Source organism: Sinocyclocheilus rhinocerous, unplaced genomic scaffold (assembly GCF_001515625.1).
Source record: "Sinocyclocheilus rhinocerous isolate Xijiao unplaced genomic scaffold, SAMN03320098_v1.1 scaffold440, whole genome shotgun sequence".
Classification (NCBI taxonomy): domain Eukaryota; kingdom Metazoa; phylum Chordata; class Actinopteri; order Cypriniformes; family Cyprinidae; genus Sinocyclocheilus; species Sinocyclocheilus rhinocerous.
The window spans coordinates 155511-176825 of NW_015637534.1; the positions used below are offsets into that span (position 1 = coordinate 155511).

The window sequence follows — 21315 nt, forward strand, 5'->3', positions numbered from 1 at the left end:
TCCCCCTCCTTGACCCTGTGAATTAAATCAAGGAGGTCTACGATACCTGAAGAAAGCTATCCGTTAGCATTCCCATTCATCTCAGTGGCAGTTGCTCAGTTGGCCTGTGACTGCAAAACCTGTTTGCTGCCATCTGTGTTCATGACCCCTAAACCTAACCATTCGTCAACAATATAAAACCAGCCTGGTCTCTTTGTTAATATGTAGCCGTTCATATAGAACATTTACAGTTACAAAAACAATATATATATATATATATATATATTGTTTTTGTAACTGTAAATGTTCTATATGAACGGCTACATATTAACAAAGAGACCAGGCTGGTTTTATATTGTTGACGAATGGTTAGGTTTAGGGGTCATGAACACAGATGGCAGCAAACAGGTTTTGCAGTCACAGGCCAACTGAGCAACTGCCATTGAGATGAATGGGAATGCTAACGGATAGCTTTCTACAGGTATTATTCATATTAATGAATTCATATGACCTGGTCTGTTCTGTTTTCACCAGCCTGTGAATTCCCGATTGATAAAATAAGTTCCCACTCTGCATTTGAATCATACCTCACATTACAGAAGAAAAATGGTTTTTCAGTCAATCTTTCACCTCAGATTGATACTAAAATCTGTATGCGCTACATTGAAATTCATTTCCAGAAGTAACGAAAGATAAAATACTATGACAAACGCTGAGGAATGAGAGAGAATGCGAGAAGACCACTGGAGGATTTGAGACAGACAGTAAAGTGAATACCATCTTGGATTGTTAGAAGTCAACATTTCGCCAATAGTTCCCTTGCCACATTGTGACCTTTCCGATATGTAAATCTGGGCTCAATCCATTGTCACTTTGACCCTCTTCTCCTGCTCTTCAGAATGGGATGCACTTTACATTCAGTGAGCTCTTTACACTGACGCATAGGTCACAAAGGCTGTATTAGCTCACTGTAAAAACACTAGTGTGTGGAGACCAGATGGACTGCCGTCCTCTGAGGCTTATATTATATAAAGTGCTATAGTGGGCTGGGAATCTTATTCAGAACCGGTTCAGTTTTAAACCAGTCATTTTCCGTCAACGGTTCTTGAACATTCGTGTTTTCATGCTGATACATATGAAACACCGCAGTGAAAGGGTGGTGAATGCAATGCAATAACAAAGTAAATAGAGTATAAAAATATTGAATGAAATGGTCAAAAAGATCCAAAAATCTCATTTGGTCATATATATAATGTAAGGGTATAAAAAAAACATTAAAATATGATTCCAAAACATTATTCAAAGTACATAAACAGAAATTGTTTATGGAATCATTAAGGAACCAGTATTATTATTAAATCCTCCTAAAAACGCCTAGGGCTTAATTACTGAAATCAAATGAATGCAGCGTTTGACCTATAAATTTAAAATATTCATTGCCTATGCATAAGAAACGACACCAAATACATTGAATCCATCATTCATTGATGTTATCAATGGTTGATAAATCCAAGGATTATGCATTTGATTTGAAGTGTCTAAAAATCGGATTTTCACTGATGTGTTTAACATCTGCCATATTAATGCAGAAACGTTTGGATTGTGAATATTCTCAATGAAAAATAATAGAGTTTATGGGAACTGCAACACGATGCCATTAAATCCAGATGCACTATAAAGGACATTTGAAGTGACAGAGCTTTCTCGCCTCAGGTGTCACAGCTGCCACCTCTCTCAAACAATGCCTTACTTCAACTTAACCTCACAGTGTGATGCAACACACCTAGTGGCCTCCAATAAAACAGCATTTCTTAAAAGACAAAAGGAAAAACATGCATTTTTAAGAGTTTCGTAAAAAACGCTTTAAACGATTGACCTCACTACTCTGATCCTTTCCCAAGAGATTTAAGACATGAATCACTGGGTGATAATGATTTTGCCAAGTAGGGCGAGTTCCTGGAACAGCATCCCAATTGACTCAACAGATTTTAGGGTTAGGGTTAGGGTAAGGGCCATGCTAGTTTGACATAAATGCTCTCCAGGAGCAACAAAACATGTTGATCAAAGAATGTGCTGATTCTCCAACTGTATCTGTACAAACGCTGTTGATGACATTGGTGATGTGATGTAATTAGATGCATCTGTGTTGTGCTGGAAGAGGAACTGTAGCATTAATTTTAATGTCCGCTAATGTTGAAATGATTGCACTTTGAACAGCAGAGTCACATCTATATTCAGACATTTTAAAACAGAAAGGCTGATAATGAAGTGTTCTCTATCATTACAAATTGTAGCTTGTCTTGTTAATGCTTTTTAGTTATCTAAAGTGTGTTAAGCTCTTGACCTTCTGAAAAGTATGTCATTTATTTTAATGAAACTCTGCAGCACTCATTGTATTGTTGTACTACTTTGTTTGAAAAAAAAAAATCGGTATGTATTTGTAATATAAAGAACAGACTTAATAAGAAGATCAAACTCAACTGACAATTTATTTTAATATTCTGCTATTATGTAGACAAAATGATCTGTCATGTTTTAGCCATTTAATCAAATGTCAGCAAGCTCTAACCTCTTATAGGTTGTGTTGCACATTATGTGAACTTGATTCTGTATGCATAAACAATCATGTTATACATTTAAGTGATTTGTGTTATTGGCCAGTTTCATGTAAGGTAATGAAAACTGTTTAATATGAATCACATGTATAGCTAAATACATGTAGAGCTTTTTTTTTTTTTTTTTTGGTCCATTTCTTGTCTTGATGTTCATACTATTTTGAATTCTCCTGTGCTTCTCTGTATTTTCCCTGCTTTACTAACAGGAACCCATTCCAAAAAACAGGGCGAGGATTTATCCGATAACGACGGTGATGAAGATGAAGGTATTCACTTTGGTGACGAAAGACAATTGCATGTCTTGGATTTTTGCCTCTGTACTTTGAATGCAGCCCTCCCTTTTGCATCTTTTTATCTTCTCTCATGGTCTAAAGAGTCATCTGAGTCTTTGTATGGCTGTGGAGGATGTGGAGTGTCTCGTATACTTCAATACTTAGCATGTCAGGGAGATTTTAAAGAGTGCGAGTGAATTGCGTTGGTGTAGCGTGGCTTTGTATGTTTTTTTCTATCTTCAGTTTCTGTTGTATATGGTATATCTGAGGCTAGAATACTTTTAATTAGTGCAGTGGTTCTCAGCTGGTTTTGCTTCACAACCCAACATAGAATCTACATTATTTATCATACAAAAATATACTTAAAATCAGATATTGAAATCTATTTACATGACCATGAAGAGCCTAAACCCAACAATATGCTATTGAGTGTTTTCTAAATGTCTTTACATTTCATTCGTTTTAATTATCAACACGATCTCATAGCTAATCATAGTTATCTATACAGTAGTAAGTAGTAAACATATGTTATTATTATATTGAAAGCAATTAATGTAATGCATTGTAAACATTGTAAGTATGATTTTGCATTCTGTTCGGTGTATTTTCTGGTGCCGTTTCAATTTGTCTTGAAGGATTCCATGACTTTTCCATTAACCAGTTTTAAAATGTTAAATAATTTAATCACTACATTTTTTTTTTAATAATATATAATGTATATACTGTAAAATAGTAATCAGTTCCATAACCATATTACTGTTATCACACAGAGTAATAGTAAATACTTCAACTTCAACAAACTGCTAAACACAAACGTCACGCAAAGCTCTGATCTCTACATGAGAAGCATTGCGAATAGTATCACAGAAGGTTGATTTTATCATTTATTCATTTACATAGAATATAGTACATTACATACAGTTTCGGAATGTTATGATGTGCCTATGACTTTGTGTCATAAAAAAACACTTTATAGTTAGATGCACAGGATCTGTCACTCTTTCATCTCGTGGGTCCGCGGCAGATGAAGTCAAAGGTGAAGTTTCACTTCAAATGAGTGTTGTGTTGTGGTACTTGACCAGCATGCAACATAACGCAAGCTGTTTTGCTGAAGTTTGATGCCTCGTTCCACTGAGTCTCATTTAGTCACGTAATAGTTGTATAGAATTCGATCCTAGGCCATAATACAGCGCAAAGACATGTTTTCATGATGTGTTAATTTAGGGTGACCATACGTGCCATTTTCCCAGGACGCGTCCTGGCCAGGATTTCTATATTGCCTAAAATATCTAGGTTTTGGCTTTGTTTGCGTGTGCAGACCGATCGGTGTATGACATCAAAGTACAATAGGTTATGCTTTGGAAACGCTCTCGAGGTACTTTGATGTCAAACACTGATCGGTCTGAGCCGCACTGCTTTTAAGTCGAACACACCTAATATGTACGCGTAATTGCATCGCTTTGACCGTAGATCCCACCTTCTCACACGCCATGATTGGTCCATTATGTACAATGCTTGCATGTTATTGGTCAAACTACTTTTCGATCATTACCTTCAGCAAGCATGAAAACAGGAAAACAAAGCCAAAACAAATCCTGGCCAGGACGCGTCCTGGGAAAATGGCACGTATGGTCACCCTATGTTAATTAAAATCGATTTATTGTGGCTTGGCTCCTGTATATGTTTTTCTAGCTTGCAGGACTAGCGCTGTATGTATTCAGCAACATGGAGACACATATGAGGCAAGCATGGGGTATCACAACACAGTTTTTAAAACAGGCAAATGGATTTAGATGAGGAGAGAGAGGCTGACAAGTTGTGGTAAGAGGATTAGCAACGGAGGAGGAAAAAGCATGCGCGCGAGAGAAGTTGCCTATCAGCAAGAGCATTGTTCAATTTCAGCATTTATCTTGGGATATTCTGGGCTCAGGGTGGATATCTGGTGAGATTAGAATAGGGAAAGTATTCTTCCCCAGTTACTGCGAAAGGCTTAAACCACAGAATCTATCTCAAATCCTGTTATTGTTGTTCCTTTATGCTCCTAAACTGACAGTAGATTTTATAGGTGGGGGACATGTTCGGTGCTGGAGTTATGGTCTAGTTGTACACCCCTACTTTGCCTTTGTTGGTTTAGACCAAGTGCTGCTCTCAGTTCTCAGCTCTCGTGTTCAGGTGCTGCAACAAAGCAGATACACTGGCTTTGTGTTTGCCATTCAACTGTTGTACTTCACAGCAGTGTCTAAGGCCGAAATGGAAACTGAAGCACCTCACATTTGAAGCGACTCAGTCAGGGGTATTAACAGCAATGTTAATCGATACACTTTCTTCAATACCAGCGGAGGCAGAGGCCTTGTAATGCACACTTCTTAGCCCCCAACATGTAGGGAAGCTTCCCTCGGGAGGATTTGGACTTCCAATCCAAAGCGGTTGCATTACCTTTGCAATTGGCTGGTTCAGACAATCCAATTTCTGACTTGTGCAAATGTGGTGGCTCTCCATGAAAAATCCAGTAGGCTCCAACAGTCAAGCAGCATGTCCTTCCAGAGGCTTTTCCACTTGGTCTGGAGGTTGGATTTACGGCCATAGCAGTCCCAGTGGGACGTGGATTCAGCTCTGCATTGAGATGTAGTCCACCGAGATGTCTGTGTTCTAGCCCAAGGCATGTTTTTTGCATGAGGTGCCAATTACCCTGCATCAATGGCCTGCCTATTTTTCCTTGACTCTGAATGGCCCAGGGGTAAGGCATCAACAGTGACAATAGGGAACATGGCTTGTGAAGCATGCCGGAACATTAAAATAAAAGAAGAATACAAAGCAGGCAAAGGTGGCAAATGAGTTGGCCTAGACTGGGAGGCTGTGGTTGGTAAATAGTTGAGCCTCCACTGAAGTTATCAAATGTAAGAGTGCTACAAATTAGTTTTGACACTTGAACAGCGCTGGAATGATATTCCACTTGAGGCAACTATATATCAGTATGCCCCGTTTGTCTAACAAGGCGTGCAAGTCAAAGCAACAATACTCGGACACAGACTAGAATTGAGCTGCCACTGCATATTTGCGAAAGATAGCAATAGTGAGCATGACACATTGTTCACCTTACAACCTCTACTCCTCTCTGACTACATAGTATCATTGTGAATCTAGGCCAGTCTTCCTTGGCAAACAATTCTAGACGACATCACCACACACTTAACCCTTAGCTAGGTCAGCCAGGAGCCTTTAGGCAAAACTTAAGGCAACTGTGCGAATACATCCCAGTCTTTCCATCTCTTTCTGCTCACTCTAGCGGAATCCCAATTTATCTACTTCTAAGGTAGGAATGCGTGCAAGTAAGTTAATATTTCAGTATTATGTCCATGCTTTTATTTGGGATGCACCAATCCTAATCTGGTTTATGTATAGAACGAATACAGTGGGACTTGGGATTTAGCCTAGATGTCTGTCTTTAGCTCTGAAATAGACTGAGCTCATATGACATAATGTAACTAGCAAGCTGTTTGGCCTTATTTCAGTCATCAGGCTTGGCACAAACAGATTGCAGTGCCTATCATTCTGTAGAACATCATTGGCAATTAAGTCAACCTCAGGTGCTACTAAACAAAGCTATAACACCTCCTACCAGTACAGTTTGCACTAAGGTATGCTGTTACGGTACTGGTACATTAAGTATGTGTATATTTAGGCACAGGGAGCTAATTCTTTAGGTAGAGCAAGGCAGTAGTGATATATCGCGTTTGGCTCACAGGAAGACTTACCTTGTCTCATGTGTCTGCTGTCTTCCCCACCTCTGACAAATAGATGCACATAGCTATTGCTTGGCTTGCTTATCCATGTGCCCTAATTGGACAAAAGAGCCCTTCCCTCCTCCAGACACCAGCCCTCTTCCCATGGTGCCAGTGGGCAGGCCAGCTCCACCTGCTTGGGTGTTAGGATGGATTTCAGTCAGCATCCAGACTAGAACAGAGTTCAGTACCCACCGTCACACAGGATGGGTTATATAAACAATTGGCCAAATTGGATGTATGCCTGGTTGTTTAATTTTGTGCCAACAGTTGAAGGAACAGACTGGAAATTTGTATGGCTTCAATGTATAGGTTGTGTTGTAAGCTAGTGATTTTAACAAACTAACCGTAGTATTAAACTTTGGCGTATAACTTGTCCTGCATCTCAAGTTGAGTGCTACTTCAAATTACACAACTTGTTTAGGAGAGGTGTGCTATTTGTTGTGACTGAACTTATGATGGTCACCTGGAATTGTTCTACAATGGAAATTTGTTGATTAATTGGAATTTTTTTAAATTAATTATTGTATTTAATTATTGGAATAAATTATTTATTTAAATGGAAAATTATTGAAAACTAAAAATATACTGAAGGTCTGTTCACACCAAAACGAGCAACCCAGGCTCACTGGAAATACGCGCTTGTGGCGACATTCCTGCAACAACATTATTACATACCTGACTGGTATCGCAGCAGTTGCAAAGTTAAATGTTCAGTGAGTAGCACTCAAACACGTGTTCAATGTGCAACCGTGGCTATTACATTGGTCCAGGCACGTATTGCTGTGTTTTTATTACGTTGGTTCAGATGCATATTGTGGCAGTTCAGAACTCAAATGTCCAGGGAGTGTCGCTAAAAGAATAATGCTCTATCATGTTGGAAAATAACACACACCATCCCAACCCTAAACCTACCTGATAATGTTAACAAATGCAAAATTGATATTAAAAACACATTCGCTGATGCAACCGTTCTATGAGCTGTTTTGTCGAACCATTGTTTCACAGGATTTGCACCGGAGTTCAATATTATGTCATTACATAATATTGTGCAAGGAAAAGTTTTGCAGAATTGTAGGCAGAGGCATGTATTTTTAGTGAGCCTGGGTAGCAACAGAATTTTGGGTGCAAAAATTTTGTGCTATACATATCTTAATTTGATTGAATGGCTGTCAATGCCTCTGTTCAGACCGACACAAATAATCACATATCGTCAATCCAGCAGGTTTTTTTTTTTTGGAGAGGTGTTCTCTAATCTCTTTTCCATTGCACTGCAAATAAAGCTGGCCAACCAATCAAATTCACACTTATAAAACACATTTTGTTAAGTGACAACGAGAATATCAGAGGAGAAATCCGGAACTAGCTCTCTTGTCTGTGTACTTGTATTTGTTGTTGTTTGATAAACACCATATTAGATACAAAAAAATCTGAACATCTGTTTGAAAAATTTGTGAATACTGTTTTACTTCCTCTATATTTTCTGTGAAACGTGAGTTTTAGAAACAGGAAATCATGTAGCGTTTTGTGTAGCAAGTTAATTGGGGTATTTATGTTTTTCTGTAATTGTCACCGAAGTCAGAAAGTGAAATTCCCCTCATTCAGTCCATTTGTGATTTTTATTTTATTTTATTTTATTTTTTTGGTCTGAACAGACAAATCGTATGCAAAATTTGGGCCAAATTTCGTGCTAGTGAAAATATGCCTTCACACTGAAGGAGGGTCATGAATCTGCTAAAGAAACCAGAACATCATAAAGAGTTGAGGGTGAACTCTTTGACCTGGGCTATTTAGCAACCACCCAGACACCGCAGCAGTGTGGTGGTAGGTCACACTGGGTGACCAAATACCACACTAGGTATTTGTAAAAGTCTATTTTCCTTGGCATCAGTCTCAGGAAATTGCCGCAAATTCTTGTTTTTCATCATAATGCAAATGAGAGTATGGTCATTTTGCATAATTATAAGCTCTCTGCAGGTGTGTGTGCAGTAGTGCTTTTGGTTAGTAGTGTGTGAGGTGTCTGATGTGGAGTATGCATGGTGGTGCAGTGAGTTTCAGAGCAAACTGTCTACACCCTCCCCCTCCCTCTCCCTCTTCTGTCTCTCTCTCGGTCTCTCCCTCCTCCTCATTCACTGCTAGAAGCTGGGCTTCAAAGAGCACATCAAACCACCTGTCTCTGTGTTAGTACCATTATATTTAATGCACAAACACCGCAGCCCAGCCTCAAGAACCCACCTTCTTCAAAGGTCACTCGTCCCCATCTGGATTAAGGTTGAGCCGTTGAAATCAAAGTCTACAAATTGCCACATGCAAACCTATTGCATTTCACTTTGCCAATATGTGGTATTAAAAATCTATTAAAAGTTGTGGTGCAAACACTGCAGCATCATCATCCCCCGCATCCCAATATGCCTACTCTCTTACTAAACTGAGTGCGAATAGCAGTATGTGAAATGAGTAGCATGTCCCAATTTGCAGTATTCATAGACAAGAAATACCCAGATGACATTCTACTTCTGAAGTGTGCATGAGAAGGACACTTCAATATACAATGAAGGGTAACACTTTATTTTAAAGTGTCCTTGTTACACATGTTACATTGGTACTTACTATTATAATAATATGCATGCAATGCATGGGTTGTTAGGATGGATTTCAGTCAGCATCCAGACTAGAACAGAGTACATGCAAGTAACCCTAAGACAAACCCTAATCCCAACCCTAAATAATATAGTAAGTACATGTAGTTAATTAATATTACTCAGTACATAAATGTATAATTACACTGTAACAAGTACACTTTAAAATAAAATGTAACCCAGTGAAGCTATAGAAGCCTATTAATGTGTAGTTAATAGAACATGCTTGTTTAATGGTCACAAAGGTCTTCATCAAATTTTACATATGTATATAGTTGTAGATAGTTTGAGGTAGACGCTGTATAAAGGCTGCATGTGTATATTATGTATTTCCCTGCAGAGTCCGAGCCATGCTGGCTTCAGTTATATTCAGTCTGACCTGGAACTGTCGATCTTCAATATTTATGTTATCTGTGATGAGCTCAGCGGTGGGGTCTAAAGTCAAAACCTCGGCTCGGGAGCTCATACAATGCTCACAATAAAAATGTTTGACAGATTCCATGTTTTACAGCATCAGTGCTAGTCTGGGCCACTTATCAGTGCTCACGCTGTCCAGTTCCTCGAGAGTGACAGGCCGTTGAGAGGTGGCCCGTTGAGAATTTTGAGAGGTTCACAGATAGCTTGACGCGTCCTCCTCCTGAGCTTTGCAGACACGCTGAGCGCTGCCGCCCGGGTCTGACATTCACCATATTTTAACACCCTAACCACAACTCTGATGGAGACGCAGAAGACTTTGTGAAGAAGGTCGTTCTACCCATCGTGCGCTCAGAGGTGTTAAGTGTTTTTTCATTTATAAGGAAGCAGGGGTCTTCACCTTCTTTAGTTCGCTTGGAGATGATTGATGGAGGTTATATAAAGGAATAGATGCATGCCGCCCGCTGCTTTTGAAGATGAAACATATGCATTTATTTGTGAGTCTGTGTGTGTGTGTGTGTCATAGCGAATGAGTCATGTTTTCATGTCAAGGAACATATTTGTACATTCATGAAGCTGACATTTTAGTTAATGTTCTATAGTTTCACCCCTTCTGTTCAAGGTCATTTATGTCCTGTTTATTCAAGCGATGTGTTTGTGAAATGCAAGTGTCTTTACAATGCATTTTAATCAATATTTCTCTTCTTTTTCCTCAGGATGTGAATTCTGAATCTTTTTTAATGTGTCTTCAATGGGATAACTTGATTTTGATGTTGACGTTATATGTGATTATTTGATAGAGAAGAGATCAGTTAGCAGAGTATTATGCTTTTATGTCACAACAAACCAACATGATGTGAATCGACAAAAGAGGTTACTGATAACATTGACATGACTAATCTCTGTACTGTTTTTCTAATTGATCTTTTTCATTCGGTATCTCATCCTGTGCATCCCTTGTGCAGGGAATCTTGTGCATTTTTTCTCTCTCACCTTCTTTTTTCCCACTCCATACATTGTCTTTCTTCCGTACGATAAGTGTCAACAGAGAATTGTCATTTCAAAGCAGTGCCTTATCATACTTCTCTCAGATACCAGATAAATCTTTAAACGTAACCGTAAATGTTTCAGCTGCCGGATCTGAAATGGAAAAAATCTATACAAATCAATTCTCGCTTGTTCCATCAGATCAGGAGCGTAACGTGTGAATGCGTTCTTGCCATGTAAAGCAGACATTAAGCTCAGACAGTGGCACAGTGATTGCAAATAACATGCTTTTTTTGCAAGAAAAAGCCAGCCGGTAATTTGCTGTGACCGCATAAATGCAAATAGGCACATCTTTAATAGGAGGGCTTGAATGCAAACGGGTGCAAATGCACTGGAGTGGTGTTTGCGATTAGCCATTCTCAAAGATTCTGAATTTTGATCTGCCGTATCCATGGCAACCCTCAATACAATACAGCATATTGAGTCTTAGCCCAGCAGTGCTCGCTTCCCAAGGCTTCTGTCTCTTTCATCTCAGTAGACAGTTTTCACAGCTCGTGTTCTTTTTCTGTTTTATGTTATGTGATTAGCAGAAAATAACACACTGATAATGGTCGATTGATTCATTTCTATACAAAAGCATTTAACGAAATAAGGAACTTATGGTGATGCATTTTAAAGGAATGGTTTGGCCAAAAATACAAATCTTCTTATAATAAACCTGTACTATAATCTTTCTTCAAGGAAACACTAAATGAGATCTTGTATAGAATGTTCAAGCTTCTGTTTTCCATTTTATGAAACTGAATGGTGGTATAGCCTACTGACAAGCTCCAAAAATGAGTCCATACAATGTGTGCACTATGTCTTATAATAGATTTTTTTTTTAAGTCATTCTTAAGAATTTTGTTTTAAGATTTAAATGGGCTATATGTAAGAATTGTCACGTATTAATCACCTTTTGTATTGCCAATGTGTGAACAGCTTGTAGGAAAGCTTTAAAAAACAAGACTATGGCTTTGAATGCTTGTAGACTGATATTTACGTGAAGGACATTTTTTTGCAGGGGAATTGTGACGTTTATGCATGCTCCCGAGACCCTCTCTTCCATAACAAATGCTTATACAATGTTCCGAAAGAGCTATTCTGTACTTAAGTGTCAATGTTTAAAGCAAAGAAAATGGATTAATTCAAACTATAGTCTCACATAACGAGATATATATAGTCTCAAATATACTTTATTACCAAACTCTCATAACAGCGTAATTTTAATTACCTCATCTGTCTACATGATGCCTGTGAAATGCAGAGCTGGAGCAGTCTTAATGATTATATCGCTATGATCAGATGCTTTCTTAACTGCTGTTTTCTCACTTGTTATTTTTGCTGTGTTTATTTTGTTATTGGAAGGAAAGCGTGCAGCACATATTTACGTATTCATATAAACATCGCTATCAGCCGCGTGGGGGATATCCGTTAACAGTGGTATCATTGCAAATGTATTTTCAACTTCTTTTTCACTTCTAAGCAAAGAATGAAAAAGAAATTCGCTGTGAGTATATCAAGGCACTGAATCACGTTCAGTGCCTAGTACGTTCCGTGTGCATGAGTGCGAGCACGAGCAAATAAGTTGGTGTTGCCAATAACAAGTGTTTCTGAATTCTACATGATGTGAGGTTACACTTTATTAGAATCAACAGCATTTGGCAACAGTAACGTCAAACCTGCTGTGACCTCCCGCCCAATTTTTCAACTGAAGAATTTTTAGAGAATAATGGCATACATTTGGTTTTGACTTCAGAACGTGGAATATTTAAATGGACTGCTTTTATGGTGGTTTTTGTCCTTTTTGGAGTTTGCCAGTATAAAGCACTATTCACTTTTGCCTATGATGATTTTGCCTTTCACATATACAAAACAATAATATGGGGTCAGAACAATATGAAGGTCATTTTCATTTTTGGCAGAACAATTCTTTTAGCGTGCTCCCCTATTAGATAAGTAATTTTGGCCCGCCCAATTGCTGCTCGTTTTAAACCCTTCTGCGGCTGTATGCCGGAGCAGCGAAGTCTAACAAGGCCATTAAATTTGAGATGATCTCATCATTTAGGCCACTAAAGCATGTTAGAGCCGCCTGCAATAGCCAGTTAGGTTCTGACCTTCCATATGGCTTCATCTGTTCATATCTGTTTTGCGCATACTGTTCATTACGAGAGACAAATGACTCTGCTGATATGAGATGCATCTCAAACTGTAATTGAGCTGGTGGCTGGTATCTGGGAGGACTGTGAGACGCACTGCTGTGTTGAATTTTGCTCTGATGGGGCAGTGGGGGAGTGAGAGTTTAATGGTGGCCACTCTTGCAGACATACGAGACACTGGAGCCAAGCCTGTGATGGTGTACATCCATGGAGGATCGTACATGGAGGGCACCGGAAACATGATTGACGCAAGCGTGCTGGCCAGTTATGGGAACGTCATCGTTATCACTCTCAACTTTCGAGTCGGCGTCCTAGGTAAGCACTTTTCCTTGTTATATAATGTTTTCCAGGAGCAGTCCTATTGGAGAAATTGCACTTACTAACTTATTAGAGAATGATTACTGCAAGAATGTTTGCTAATGGTGCCTGTGGTTCAGTGTTCAGTATTAAGACTACTATTTTTACATTTACTTGAATGATAAGTTGAGTGCTTTTTGCTGAATCAGTAAATGTAAAACATTGAGGCATGAATGCAGAAACATTTTAAGAGACTGAATTAAAGAATAATGCTCACAGAGATATAAACTCTTGCCAAAGTTCAGTCTACTTGGCTTTTTTCGGCTTGCACAGTGTTGAGTACTTCTTAAAAGCTGTACAGAAAAATGTTCAGTCATCCAGTTATGCATTAATTTGAAACATAAGAACAAAAAAATGTATTTCAGAGTAAGTTTATAAAGCCGATAGATGAGTACTGAATCCAAATATGTCCCATACACCAAAAAGAAAAGTGTTTGTTTTTTACTAAGGAGCTTTAGGTAAGTGCTTATTCAGTAGATGCTTTATTCTGTATGCATGTATTATAGCACCAAACATTTTGGAGTAACTTGAAATCATATGTCTTAATCAAGAGCTCATGTGTGACTCCTTGCTGGGTTTGAACCTACAGGCCCACATCTGTTAAGGACTGATCTACAACTGTAGGGATATCTTGAATACTGTGAGTTAAAATCGTGTGATGGTTTATAACAGTAGAAATATGTAGATATACAGTACATGCACATCTAGGTAGACTGATATATGTCCTAAACAAGTCAAAATGAAAGGGGGAAAAAACTTGAAAAGGGTCATTTTAAGGCCCCATCCAAAGCAGATTCTAGTAGCTGAATTATATATATCAAGCATTTTACAAAAGATTTATCTGTGGCACAACATTATATGTTATACTGAGTGGAGATTTAAGCCCATATCCAACCAGTGCTAGTGTTTCACTGTAGGGGAGGTAGAAAAACATGCATGTTGTACACTCTGACTCTTTCAATAAGAGATTATAAAAAATATGTTCTCATCTCCTGCAGATGAAGGAGAAGTGGTACAGTCTTAGAAACTGCAAACATGAGAGTAGAATATGAGTCTGTATAAGTTTCCTGCTGACATTTTGGAATACATTTGTTTGGTTGGTTATTTATCAACACAACTCAGTTAATAAATGATATGCTCTAAATATATAAATATTTATCAGTGATTTGCTTTACATTTACATTTAATCATTTAGTAGACGCTTTTATCCAAAGCGACTTGCAAACACCTCACCTCTCCAAGATACCTTGAAGGACCTATCTGAGAGGTAAGACTCAAACCACTGGCGTCCGGTTCCTGAGATGCCATTTTCCAACAGGGTTGACAGGAGAATCTGGTGGTTCACCGTATCAAAAGCAGCAAACAGATCCAGCAAAATAAGTATAGAAGATTTGGAAGCCGCTCTTGCCAGTCTTAGGGCTTCAACAACTGAAAGCATGGCAGTCTCGGTCAAATGTCCACTTCTGAAGATGTTAGATGTTAGAGTTGATGAAGGAGGGGGAGGAGGAGGAGGACAAAGGAGGGAGGAAGATGTTTTAAAGAGCATGCGAGAGTTAGGCGAATGGTTAATTTTGTTGTTGTAGTATGTCTTTTTAGCAGTGGAGACATTAGCAGAGAATGAAGAGCGGAGTGATCGATATACATTAAGGTCAGTAGGATTTTGTGATTTGCGCCATTCTCTTTCTGCAGCTCTGAGCTTAGAACGATACTCACGGAGAACATCAGATAGCCAAGGGGCAGAAGAGCACTGAGGAGGAAGTGTTCAGGGGGAGGAAGCAAAGATGAAACCATAGCAGATATCCGGGAGGGTGAGAGTGAGCGTTGGTTACGTCGAAAAGTGACATGTGTAGGGGTATGTGTTGTGTCAGGAACCATGTTGAGGTTAAGAGTGAGGAGGAAGTGATCCGAGGTGTGCAGTGGAGTAACCAGCACATGATCAGTGGAGCAGTGTCGTGTGTAAATAAGGTCCAGTTGGTTGGCTGATTTGTGAGTAGCCGTAGTTAATACTCGCTTGAGATCAAAAGAAGCAAGCAGAGTGTGGAAGTCTGCAGCCTGAGGTTTATCTAGATGGGTGTTGAAGTCTCCAAGCATAACTAGGGGAGTACCATCCTCAGGAAAGTTTGAGAGCAGCACATCTAATTCTTCCACGAAGTTACCTAGTGGTCCTGGGGGTTGATAAACAACTGTAAAATGGATTTTAAGAGGGTGGGTAATAGTGGCTGAATGTGATTCAAAGGAGCTGTTGATACTCAGAGATGGTAAAGGATTACATTTCCAATCATTAGAGATACCAGTACCAGTACCAGAGACCAGTACCTCCACCTCTTCCAGTCAGACGGGGGGAGTGGGAAAAAGAGAAATTATTGGAGAGTGCTGCAGGAGTAGCATTGTCCTCTGGTTTGATCCACGTCTCTGTCAGGGCCATGAGGTTTAGTCTTGAATGACTTGTAATAGAAGTAATAAAATATTTTATTATAAGTTTTAAGGTTTATAAGGTTATAAATTATAAGGTTATACTATTATAAGGTTTGCATGTAAACATGCTCAACATCAATTTGTTTTAAAGTGGCCCTGCAGTCAAAAATTGTATTACTTAAAACTCATCTTTAATAATTAAAATAAAAATGTAAACATTTTTTCCCATGTTAATAATTTCTTCATGCCTTAAAATGGCTTGAATATAATTCTACACCCTTACCTCATTTAGTATACGCAGAACCATTAATATGCAAATTAGTCCCCGCTTCCACCCAATCACACCAGCTCAGACCAGAGCAACCGCTCTGGCTCAGACTGTCTGCTCCGCTTTCACTCGGTTAACTGAAGTAGTAAATGCCACAAAATGGCAGGTGGCACTATTGGATTCACTGGATTAAATGTTTGAATGAGAAACTGTTTTCAGAGAAGAAGAGGAAGAGTGAATTACAGATGGCCGTCTACAAGTTCATGTATCAGAATGGTAATGCATTTTATGTATCATTCCCTACAATGTCAGACACGTACAGTAACTTTAATTGATATCATTAGCCTTTGGTTATCAAACAGCTATAATGCTTTGCTAATGTTTCACAAATCTTGTTCCTGCCATCCTCAGACAGCTAATGGATATGAAAATCCCACCTACAATCCCACCTACAAGGAATTGGTTACATGTTTGTGACGATAGGAAACAGTGCTGCTTTAAACTGCATTTTTGAGACTGTCTACGCTGCAGTTTTAAGGAGAAAATGCACAGTGATGCTGTTGACTGATGAATTTGCATGGTTTGCTTTTATCAAGCACATTAAAAACATCAGACAGACAAACAATGATAAAAACGTGATTTTAAATGCATGGGTCTTTGAGTGTTACATGTAAATGTATTTTGCTCTGACAATTCTTTTAATGAATATTCATTTCATTATTTTTTAAATTTAATTTCATTTATATGTGAAGCTGAATTAAATTGACATAAAAAGTTAGTTTTTTATAATATTTTATTTATAAATTACAGAATATGCCTTTACATTTGGAAAGTATTTAAATATTACAAAGAATCATTATTGCATGGTTTTTAAAAATGTATATATTTAAATAAATTAATCCAATTTAAATATAAATATAATAAATATCTATGCTGTTATATTATTAGTGCTGTCAAACGATTAATCGCGATTAATGGCATCCAAAATAAAAGTTTTTGTTTACATAATATATGTATGTGTACTGTGTATATTTATTATGTATATATAAATACACACACATACAGTCAATATTTTGAAAATATGTACATGTATATATATTTATTTATTTACATTATTATATTATATATAAATATATTTAATATACAAACATAACATATTTTTGTTAAATATATACATGCATATGTTTGTATACATGCATGTGTTATATATTTATATATACACAATAAATATGCACAGTATACACACATATATTATGTAAACAAAAACTTTTATTTTGGATGCCATTAATCGCGATTAATCGTTTGACAGCACTATATATTATACAAATTTAATACCACTCACCCTGGTGTGAAAAATAATAATTACTCGCAGTAGTTCCTTCCTGATTTGACCTCAGTCAGGTCATATTTGGCATATATTTTACAAAATATGTTTTGCTAATAGTACAATCTCTACAGGAATGATGGCAGCAACTGTGAACTTTGCATTTTCCCTTTATTAAAACACAGGACACCCCTCATTTGCATAGTGATAGCTGCTGCAAATATAATTGAAATTCAGAGCAGAGTGAACAATTCCAAGGAAGCAAAATAAATAAATAATAGGATAGTAATACAAAAAAAGAGCATGCTTTTAATTATGCAGCTTAAAAGTATGAGGAGAGAATTATATGGTATGAAAAAGATTAATCATTTACCTTGTGGCTATTCTGACTTATGTATGCTCCATGAACACGACTGTATGTAGGTTGCATGGGTTTGATGTAAAATTCATGTATATATGCATGGATGTGCCTTATTCGAGAAGCACGTAAAATAGCACTCTAGAATGAAAATAGCACTCTAGATGTGTGCGAATACAGCCTGGAAATTTGCGACACAATAACAGAGATCTCCGCACTGTACAGTCTTTATTACCGAAACCTGTTTAATAAGTCTCGCCGGAGTTTTATCATTTCACTGCAGCGTTTCCACCTGTCCTGTGGATGTGATAATTATTGTTTCTAAGTGTGGACCCTGTCTCTCCAGGGGCCCTATTTGGAGATTTCGCATGTGAACTCCACACCATGTAGATGGCTGAGAACTCATTACTGGTTTAATATTTAATTACAAATGCCAGATCACCGGCGAGTCTTTCCTGCTGTTGGCGTCCTGCGGACGGGGCGTCTGGCTGTTTGTGACTGATGGGATATGTGAATACTGTGGCACTCAGATTTGATCAGACGCAGAGTTTGGCCAGAGACAATTTGTTTATAGAAATCCTGTCTTGTTGGGCATCGATTGGTGTGCGTGCGCTCGTGTGGATTAGGCCGGGCTTGCCGGGACCCTTTAATGGCGTGTAACGACTCCTAGTCTGGGGGGGGTATCTTGTATCACTGCTCTTTACAAATATAATTACTCACTGGCTCTCCAGAGCTTGTCAAATTCCATTTCCTGTGGGGAAGACTTAATTACTGTTTCCAGATGCATTAAATATTAACAATAGCCACCTCTCTTTTAAAAATCGATGGACCTTTGCCCTTTACCGTGGTAAGCTGGTGGAGCAGTTGCCAAATGGGATTTAGAAAAGATTTGAATTAATACCGGAGTTATGAAAAATACAGAATAAATCACCATCACTTGTATTTCTGTTCCGTTGAGAAACCATATATAATGTAATGCTATTATTATTTACTTTTGCGGCCTATAGATGTGATTTTGAAGCTGTACATTATGGCTGTTTTAGAATTGTTCATTTGTTTGTTTGTTTTTTCCTCATAGCTCAAGGCAACATAAATGTTTGATTGCATTCCATTACATTCACGATTCTTTCTGACTCAAATTCACATTAGGCAATTTCTATGAACATCATCAGTATGGTTGGGCATGTAGACAAAACATCCATCTGCAGCAAACAGTATGCATTTGTCCCCTGTTACGAGAGTCTAATTAAGAAGATCATGTGTTATGTGGCACAAGAAAAGTGATTTTCATGCATGGATCTTCTGTGACTGGCTGGCACAGCTGCAATGCAAATCAAATTCAGAAATTAACCATTCAGTCTTCTGCTCTTTGTTCGTGAGATGATATTAGGTATTGGTGCGTAGATTTTCCACGTCACTGACAACTGTGTATTACGGCAAATGGGTTCCGATTAGATTCTGTGAAACCTTTTTAGCATTCGGAGTAAAATGTTGCATGTTCAGCAGCGATGTGAAATTATATTTCATATGACTGTTCCAAAATCCCTTGGCAAAAATATGTTTCATCTAGGTCAAGAGCTTGAGATGCATTTCATGTAAAGAGGGAAATGCTACAGCCAAAGTGGCTGGGTCTTTCTCAGGAAACGCTGCAATTTGTGCCTGAATGTGTCAGGATTTTTGAAAGTCGTTTTATTTTAAATGTATTTCCCCACCTCAGGCACAAAGTATGAGGGCAATATAACCTCCACCCAAATATTCAGATTAGCAGGCTAAAGTTCAAAAGAGCAGCTTTTATTTAAAATAGAAATTTGTTGTAACTAAGTACAAGTCTTTACTGTCACTCTTCAGTAAATCTGATCATTTTAATGCATTCTTGCTGAATACAAATATTAATATCTTTCAAAAAATATATATCTTACTCGGCCCAAACATGTCTCTCTCACTACCGGAAAGTTTTGTGCATTCAGACAAATTTTTGAAACGAAGCGCTAAGATTAAAATTGTGAGAAATGTTTTATTCATGTGTGCTGAAAAGCAAGAGTGATGAGGGGAGAAATTCAGAAGCCATTTGTCAGTGAAACAAAGGCCATGTGCTCAGAGAGACAGACATCCGATTAAATTATAAAAAACATGGAAAGAAATTACAGTTGTTCTAATCAAATGAGAATGAAAAAAAACATAATCTGAAATCAATTTATAGGACGAATTAAAAACTGAAATGCCCAAAGGCTGATGATGCCTGTTAATGCGTTAGCTGCCCAGAAGTAAACGGTGAGGTCTTCAAGTTCTCTCGCACAGTCTGCGGCCTCAAAACTTTTCCCAAATGCATCAAATGTATTTTCATAAGTTTGTGAAGCAAGACAACAGAATCATCAAGGTTGTTTGGAACTTTTGCGCTCCAGAGTTCCCAGGAGCCTCTGGTTTTCCTCAGGCGGTTCTGATTTACCTCCAGGCCCTGCCGGTTCCAGCGTTCATGCCTCTTGGCCTTTGTGGGTGAAATAAATTACACAGAATCCTCAGTAAAAACCACAGTCTCTTTATCCAAACCTGACCTCTGGGTTTGAGGGATTGATCTTCTGTATGATGGCTGCTGTCAAAGTGTCATTTGAGTGCTGTGACATTTGGGTTCTTCCTGGCCTAGTTTTGCACAATTGAAAGATTTGTCAACAGTTCAAGTGAGACACAAGAAACTCTTTTTTAGAGCTCTGGCTTGTTACTAAAGAGGTTTGTTTTCACAAAAGACCATGTTTAATTTGCTTCGCTTTACATAAATCTTGAGTGTCAAACCAATATGCATAGTGCACAAAACAAGTTTATAGCATATGTATAACAAGTATATGTACAGTTTATAGAAGTAGATATTTACCAGATTGTTTTTTTTTCTAGTGCTACCTTAAGTGTCCTGCTCAAAGGCAAAATACTAGTTAATGAGCAACTAGAACCTTTTACAGAATATCTGTTCAGATTAGCTGCTTTTACATGCACCCAAATAATCTGTTAGTAATCATATTGAAAAGCTGTCATGTAAACACCTCAATCGAACCAAATGAGATTTCAATAGATTCACAAAGGGACCTGAAATAATCAAATCAGCAGGAAAAAACACTAAGCACATAAATGCTTATATACAATAATTTACTCATTAAATACCTTGTGCACATGCAAGGTGTCATGATGTTTATGTTTACCAGATCCCTTTTATAATAAGATTCCTGTTTACATTTGTTTTACCAATTACGAACGTGCATATGTTTTTTTTTAACGTATTGCAAACTTGTCAGTGGAGGAGACAGATTTATTTTGTATTTCTCATAAAGGCCTGGAGACTTGAGTTAAGTCCTATAGGCTAGAGTTTGAGATTTGCATGTTGCTAAGCTAAAGGCACAGTACTCCAGTAGGTATAAAAAATGCATAGTACAGAAAAATGCTGGGTGAAATAACTGTGAATTATTCAATACGTTGCAGTATTGAATTAAATATATTTATAGTTTCGCATTACTTTTGCATTGTTTTTCAATGAGCTCGTTCCAGTGGATTTTGGTATTGCCTTTTCTGAATGAAGGAATGCATGCTTGATCAAAACAAGCGTCTTTCACAGCTGCCTAACATTTCCACAGGCCTTATCAATGGGAGTGCATCTTTGATGCCTTGAAATGCTGTCCAGGAACCTCACTTAAAAAAAAAAAAAAAACACTGTACAACTATAC

At 38.0% G+C, this 21315-nt stretch overlaps 1 protein-coding gene across 1 annotated transcript in view; it reads left to right on the forward strand.

Moving 5' to 3' along the window:
• LOC107748936 (neuroligin-3) overlaps nt 1–21315 on the forward strand; it is a 137047-nt gene that overhangs the window by 10523 nt on the left and 105209 nt on the right. Inside the window, exons 3-4 of the mRNA XM_016563952.1 lie at nt 2801–2860; nt 13052–13201. Of these exons, the coding sequence (XP_016419438.1) occupies nt 2801–2860; nt 13052–13201 (210 nt within the window). The remainder of the gene's footprint in view (nt 1–2800; nt 2861–13051; nt 13202–21315) is intronic.